The sequence below is a fragment of the Anomalospiza imberbis genome, unplaced genomic scaffold (genome assembly GCF_031753505.1).
Source record: "Anomalospiza imberbis isolate Cuckoo-Finch-1a 21T00152 unplaced genomic scaffold, ASM3175350v1 scaffold_110, whole genome shotgun sequence".
Lineage (NCBI taxonomy): Eukaryota > Metazoa > Chordata > Aves > Passeriformes > Viduidae > Anomalospiza > Anomalospiza imberbis.
Window position 1 is genome coordinate 136,125 of NW_027099491.1, and position 7,457 is coordinate 143,581.

The 7,457-nt window shown below is 51.9% G+C and overlaps 1 protein-coding gene across 1 annotated transcript; it reads left to right on the forward strand.

The window, feature by feature from the left end:
• The first annotated feature begins 2,679 nt into the window (after positions 1-2,679).
• On the forward strand, positions 2,680-7,457 carry LOC137465795 (E3 ubiquitin-protein ligase BRE1A-like). The gene is made up of 5 exons (XM_068177815.1): positions 2,680-2,736; positions 4,906-5,031; positions 5,912-6,052; positions 6,377-6,478; positions 6,947-7,457. Exons 1-5 carry the CDS (start codon positions 2,680-2,682, stop codon positions 7,121-7,123), a joined length of 603 nt encoding a protein of 200 aa, XP_068033916.1. The 3' UTR covers positions 7,124-7,457.

Here is a 7,457-nt window from a genome sequence, read left to right on the forward strand (position 1 = left end):
CCTCCAGCCCAGGCTGCACCTGCAGGTTTCAGCTCCTTGGCTCCAACTCCCCCCTGCTTTCCTTGGAGAAGGAGCTGCTCCAGACACAGGGGGATGTTCATTTCTTGTCAGCCAGCAAAGCCAAGGGAAGGCACAGCTCCATCAAATGAAAAAGTCATTCTTCTCTCTGGCTCTGCCCTGCCCCTGATCCCCACAGCCTGTCCTGTTTCCTTCATCCCTGCATTGCCAGGGACTTTCTGGGACAAGGGAGCTCTGCTCTGGGGATGGAGGGAGGTCCAAGTGCCACCACTGGACTGGGAACCACAACTCATCAGGTTTGTGTCCTTTGGGGGTCAGGAACTGGTGAGAGTCAGAGGCACAGAAAGTTTCTCTTCATGGCCAACAGACCATGGTTGAACAGGACACAATTTAATAACAATCACACTCTTCCCTGAGCAATGTGCAACGTCCCAGCAGTGTCTGATGAGTCCACCATCCACAAGTGACTTGCATAGTAAAACTAATTTTAGACAAACGTGGTTCTGTGATAGATATAAACACAATTAAGTTCTTGTACCAGGATGCTCGTCCTGGAGTGGAGGCAAAACAGCTCAAACAATTCCTGATTTGCAAAGCTGTCAGTGGTGGATGGAGAAGGGAGGTCAGGCTGCTTTTGGCTTCTGTCTCCCACCAGGCCCCCGGTGAAGAGCCTGGCTCTGTGTTCTCCATCCCCTCCTCGCTGGCACTGCCAGGCTGGGATGAGGAGCCCCTCAGCCTTCCCTGCTCCAGGCTGGATAAGCCCAGCTCCCTCAGCCTCTGCTCACAGCCCAAGGGCTCCAGCCCCACCTTGGAGGCCCTTCCCTAACCCTGCTCCAGCTGCCAGACATCTTTCCTGCCCTGGGGAACCCAACCCAGGCCACAGGGACCTGGATAATCCACGTCCTTGATGTCCTGGTCACACAGCCCTGGCCCCTTTTCCCCGTGTCAGGCTCTGGGGTGGATCCTGTGGAACATCCTTTGGTGGGGGCTGTGGCTCCAGGTGGACCGGGAGGATACCGGGGGACAGGGACCCCGCTGGGCATGAACAGCATTGAACTTGTTGGGAGAAACTGTGAGGGGGAGCTGAGGCAGAGTGACCAACCCAGTGACCTCACACAGCCCTCCTGGGATGTCACACAGCCCCTCTGTGATGCCACAGACTGCTCTGAGATGTCACAGCCCATTCTCTAATGTCACACAGCTGGTCTCTGATGTCACAGCAAACTCATTGATGTCATAGTCTGCTCTGTGATTTCAGACCTCTGTCCCATGATGTCACAGCTGGCTCTGTGATGTCACAGAGGCAATCTATGATGCCATATCTTCTCAATGACCTCACATAACCCCCTCTGTGATGTCATAGCCCACTCTGTGAACTCATGTTACCAGATGATAAATTGGCTTTGGGAGGAGCTATCCCCCATGCACCCGGCTGAATAAAGAATGCTGCTTCTTAATGCTGCATGGGGGTTAAGGAGTACCTGGTTCCCCCTTTTTGGGAAACCCTGGACTCCCCTTTCCTGGGCTCAAGGACCCCCTGGAACTCCCTTCTACCTCTCCATGTCCCTGCCCCCCATTTCTGTGACCCTGAGACCCCCCTGCACCCCCATTCCTGAGAACTGACACACCCTTTTACCCCTTTGCCCGGCACTCAGACCCCCCTGCACCCCCTTACCCGGCACAAACCCAACCTGTTCCTGGCCCCCCGCCTCTCCCAGCCCCCAGCCCCACCCTTTTCCCTGACCTGGGACCCCTGGGCCCCCATTCCTACCTTTCCCAGCCCCCAGCCCCTCCTTTCCTCACAATCAGGAGCCCTGGCACCGCCTTTCCTGGACACAGGATTCCCTGGACACCCCATCCCAGCTCTCCCACTCCCTGCACCCCCTTTCCTTGGCTCTGAGCCTCTGAACCTCCTTCCCAGCTCTGCCAGCCAGGACATTGGGATAGCCAGAGCCGGGATATTGGGATAGCCAGAGCCGGGATATTGAGATAGCCAGAGCCGGGATATTGGGACAGCCAGAGCTGGGATATTGGCATAGCCAGAGCCGGGACATTGGGACAGCCAGAGCTGGGATATTGGGACAGCCAGAGCTGGGACACTGGGATAGCCAGAGCCAGGATATTGGGACAGCCAGAGCTGGGACATTGGGATAGGCAGAGTTGACCCCAGTGACCCCAGTGCTTCCCGTTCAAGGGAAAAGCAGCAGGGAACTGCAGAGCCAACGCAGGGTCCTGATTTCTCACTCGCCCCTGTCACATATCAGCATGCAGGGCAAGGGGGAGGAGCCACAGCTGCTAATTGGAAAGCTTTTGCACAGCAAATAATAAGAGAGATTTGCAAAACACACCAACAGTATGGCCCACAGAGCCCGTGCTTCCGTGGCCTTTTAAAGGCCGAACTGGGGAGGACTGTACTCGTCCCACATGATTTAAAACAGCTTTTTTCGTGCCTCATGACCTCTACAGAATTCAAACTATGGGAAGTGGCATGGAAACAACTGCTGAAAGAGGCCCTCCCAGACTTGCATGCTGATCCAAACACAGCAAAGGATGCCAGTGGTGTGCCAATTACCATCGAGCATCTCTCTGGTGAGGGCCAGTGGTCTCTGGCCCCAGTCCAAGCTGCAGTAATCCCTGTGGTAGTCCTTGAGAGAGTCAGAGATGCAGCTGAAAAAGCCTTCTTTGCCCTTCAACCTGACGGCCCTCTCGAGCCATATAGTAAGATCACACAGCTACCATCAGAGCCTTTTTTGAAATTGGTGGAAAGGTTAATTAGAGCTATTGAAATCCAAGTTAGGAAAGAAAATGCAAGGGAAGAAATTTTAGAGGAAATGGCATTTGCAAATGCGAATGAACAGTGTTGAGCTGTGATTTTAAGCTTACCTTTAGAACCCCCCCACACTAAAAGATATGCTTCTAGTTTGTAACAGGAAAGTGCCTCTGAGGAGTGTGGCTCAGGACACCAGACCAAAGCTGCTGCCAAGACCACCACAGAGAGTCGCCGTTGCCAGCCCAGCGCCCGTTCCATCAGCACAGCGGCACACTGGGCAGCAGCGAGGACCAGCAATGGTTGACCCCACAAAGCCATGCCTGCTTTGTAAGAACCTTGGGCACTGGGTTAACCAGTGTCCCCTGAAAAAGCAATTGGATGAATTTAAAAATAGCAGGGGTGGAGAACTACAAGTGCTCCCAGGGAGTCAACAACAACAAAAAAAACCTGAAAGGGGTTCTGTGCAAGCACGGGGCTCTGGCACCTCTGGGACCTCAGAGCCTGCTGTGACCTCAGCCTGCTGTGACCCCAGAGCCTGCTGTGACCTCAGCCTGCTGTGACCCCAGAGCCTGCTGTGACCTCATGGCCTTAGCTGCACCCCCAGAGTGTGCCCCCATCTATACCAATGGACTGCCCTGCCTGTAGATGTTTGGCTTGATCCAAGATCATTCCTCAGCAAATCCTTTCTTTTGCCTGCTGACATTGACTGGGGCCCAGGCAAAAAAAGAAAATGAGCTGCAGGCCACCCATACAGCTTTTCCTATTAATGAGCACTAAGCCTTTCTTTTTGCAAACAGAGGGATGGTGGGGGGATTTTTGCACCATCAGGCCGAGGCACAAGGCTCTGCATCCTCCCAAGGAACAGAGCCAGCCCCCTTCAGTGCGAGAGGGCGCGGCTTCAGCTGCAGCCCCGGTGCCTCCTGTGCCCCAGGGCACGGCCCTGGCTGTAAATGTCTTGGGCTGCAGCTCAGGGCCAGGGCGGAGCTCAGCAGCCTCATCAGAGCCCGGGGCCGCGGCCCTTCCCTGCCGGGGCCCTCGCCTGGCCCGGCCCGGCCTGAGCAGCCCGGCCTGGCCCCAGGGGACGGGCTCTGCCCGCCCGCTGTGCCCGCAGCCTTCGGGGCCCAAGGGTTTGCAAGAGGCTTTCTCCCAGCCTTGCAAAACCTTGGCCAAGTGTCCCTTTGCTGTGCTGAGAAGAGTAAAAAACCCCTCACATTTACCCTGACGCACAGCTCATGAGGGATCCCTGCACACCTTAGGAGAGGCCAGAAATATCCCAGTGTGCCTCGTGAGGGATCCCTGCACACCTCAGCAGAGACCCCAAAATGGGGCAAGCACATTTCTCTCTCTCTCAGGATTTTTATAAAGGTGCACAGAGAGAAGTGAAAGAGAAAACAATTTCTATTTCTGTTCATTGTTTTTCTCTTTAGGGATGTGTTTGGAGAATTGTTTACCTAGAGCGAATGCCTGGTTGGATCACGGTGGATTGTTTGGGCCTGATGGCCAATCGGATCCACCTGTGTCTGGACTCTGGAGAACAGGGTCACGAGTTGTGAGGGAGTTAGATATGATGGTTAGAGAGAGTAGCATGTAGTTTTTAGTATCCTCTTTTATATAGTATATTAATGTATCATAGCATAATTATAATAAAGAAATCATTCAGCCTTCTGAACTAAGTCAGACATCATCATTCTTCCCATTGGGTTCACCGACATCTACAACACATGCCCTAGAGGAAGTTATCCCAGGGAGGCTGGGACTAGATGATCTTTAAGGTCCCTTCCAATCCAGGCCATTCTATGACTCTGTATCCTGTCGTCCTTGGAACCACTGTGGAACTGTTCGCTGCCTTGCAGCAAGTCTTTAAGCCGCTGTCCAAAAATTAAAAAAATCTTTGTTGCAAATATTTGACTGCTGAGCTTTAAAGTGTTGACCATAGAATCTGGGTACAGCTCTTTGGATACAGGCACAGCTGTTCAGGGGAGAAAAAGGCAAGCTGAATGTGTGCTCCCTGGTGATGGGGAAGCAGGGGTAGTTTTAGCCTGCAGCTCGAATGACAGCTCTGAAGACCCACAGAGCATACATTAATTCCTTCTGTTCCCTCTGTCTCCCTTCCCAAGGTGGATGCCCAGCTGCAGGTTGTACGTAAGCTGGAGGAGAAGGAACACTTACTGCAGAGCAGCACTGGAACGGGAGAGAAGGAGCTGGGTCTGCGAACACAGGCCCTGGAGATGAGCAAACGCAAGGTGAGCGATGCCTTCGTTTCCTCTTGGGTTGTGAGGTGGAGCTGCTGCCTTGTGGGAGGCATGGAAGGCTCTGAGCTCTCACTGGGATTAGAGAACCTGGTATTCCCTGCTTTTGGATGAGTCTATCAGAAGGCTGAGGAGTCCTGGAGAGAATTATGATTAAAGTACTGGAGACTGATGTTTTCCTTTGATAAGGAGAAGCAGGTCATATGTTTTTCTGTGTAACCTGTGGTGAAGAGAGAGACAGCAGCCAGATGAACTGGGGTCAAAGCTTTTGTAGCAAAGATGGGATAAGCAAAAGGAAATACAGCTGGGGAATGTGAACACTTTCAACAAATGCCTAAGACGAGTAAAGTAGGTTTGTTACCAGTAAAATAAGTCTAAGTTTATAGCTGATGCTGCCTTTGTTGTTAAGTTTTAGTAGAAATGCAGAAATTACATTAAAACAGGCAGAAAGGAAAGCAGGAATATCCCTGTGAAGAGGAGCTGGGGAGAATTCAGCAGTGACCTGTGTTTAATAGGACAACTTGTGGTATTAAGGGCACTTGGTTATAAAGTCAGAAGAGAACTGGTGAAGAGAGATTGTTAGAAATAGGCATCGTGCAGTTCTGTCTAGTACAGCGATAGAACTGCCTCTGAACACTTTAATAGAGAAGACACGGAAGCTGGAAGGCTGAAAATAGGTTAAGAAGAGAATTGGATGATCATTGGTGTTTTTGTAAGAGATGTGCCTTGCAGTGTGCCAAGGTTTGGCTCTGCCCAAAGGAATCTTGACGCTAAATGATTAGAACTTGTTGATAATAAGGTAAGAACAAGGGACTAGAGACCACCAGAGCTGTTCTTCTGTGCTTGGTCCTTATATACTGGTTTTCTTTCTCAGGCCATGGATGCAACCCAGCTTGCAGATGATCTGAAGGCCCAGCTAGAGCTGGCTCAGAAGAAGTTACATGATTTTCAGGAGGAGGTTGTGGAAAACAGAGCAACTAGAGAGAAGGAGATGTTCAACCTCAAAAGGGCTGAGGTATATACCCTATGCACAATCCTTCAAGATCTGTCTGCTTTAGTGTTCTTCTCCTTGTACACTGAGCTTGCAGAGGGTTTCAGCTGAACTGCTCCTGGTATCCAGTTTCACTTTGACTTTGGCTTCATCGGGTCTTGGCTCTTTCAGATTTTGTCCCCTGATAACTGACAATACTTGTGGCATCAGGTGATCATGTTGTCTCTTGGATTATAGGGGATGAAACTATGGCTGGCATGACTTAGCCAGGTGCACATTCTCTTTGGTCCCTGAAGAAGCTGACAGACAATGTATTGCTTCTTCGCTTGCTCTCCTGTTTTTCTGCAGGAAGATATTTCTAGGTTGCGCAAGAAGCTGGAGACCACAAAGAAGCCTGACATGGTTCCCAGCTGTGATGAGATCCTGATGGAGGAAATCAAGGATTACAAGGTGAGTGTCTGTGTCCGTCAGCTTCCCTTTTTACTTTAGTCAGAAGGTGTGTAGGCACACTTTCAGTGTCTGACATCTCTCATCTGTACTCTGGCACTGGAGAAACCACCTTGTCCTTCTGAGGAATGGAAGTACCGACATGTTGAGACATCTCTGAGCACAGCAGCTGGGCTGCAGGGCCCCTCACAGCTCTGTGTGTCTGTGTGTCTGTGTGTGTGTGTGTGTCTGTGTGTGTGTCTGTGTGTGTGTCTGTGTGTCTGTGTCTGTGTGTCTGTGTGTGTGTCTGTGTGTGTGTCTGTGTGTCTGTGTGTGTGTCTGTGTGTCTGTGTGTCTGTGTGTGTCTGTGTGTCTGTGTGTGTGTCTGTGTGTGTCTGTGTGTCTGTGTGTGTCTGTGTGTCTGTGTGTCTGTGTGTGTGTCTGTGTGTCTGTCTCTGTGTGTGTGTGTGTGTGTGTGTGTCTGTGTTGCAGGCCTGCCTGACGTGCCCGTGCTGCAACATGCTCAAGAAAGACGCGGTGCTCACCAGGTGCTTCCACGTCTTCTGCTTCGAGTGCGTGAAGACGCGCTACAACACGCGGCAGCGCGAGTGCCCCAAGTGCAACGCGGCCTTCGGGGCCAACGACTCCCACAGGATCTACATCGGCTGAGGCCCTCTCAGAGCCCCTGCTGGTGCTGAGCCAGCCTCCTTCCCTCCCTCTCAGCTTCTGCTGCCTGAGCTGCAGTGTCTTCTGGGAGGAGCCTTCAGGGTCTCCAAAGAAATACACTCTGGATCTTGCTTCCTTTCTTGGCCCTGTCCCTTGGTCATGCCCTCAGTTTTGTGTGCTCTTTGTGCCTGAGAGGAAGTTTCCCATCCCTTGCTTTCACACTGCCAAGGCGGGAACGTGCAGCTGAAGTGCTGCCTTGGTGGGATGGAAGCTGAGCTGCAGCAGAGATTAGTGAGAGCTTTATTTGAGGGCTCTGCTTTGGATACTAATTGAGTCC

Excerpts from the sequence above, each read along its gene's own strand:
- LOC137465795 (XM_068177815.1), top strand. The coding sequence starts at position 2,680 with ATGCAGCTGAAAAAGCCTTCTTTGCCCTTCAACCTGACGGCCCTCTCG. Across the intron at positions 2,737-4,905 it reads CGGCCCTCTCGAGCCATATA|GTGGATGCCCAGCTGCAGGT; the intron begins GTAAGATCACAC and ends TCCCTTCCCAAG. Across the intron at positions 6,479-6,946 it reads AGGAAATCAAGGATTACAAG|GCCTGCCTGACGTGCCCGTG; the intron begins GTGAGTGTCTGT and ends TCTGTGTTGCAG.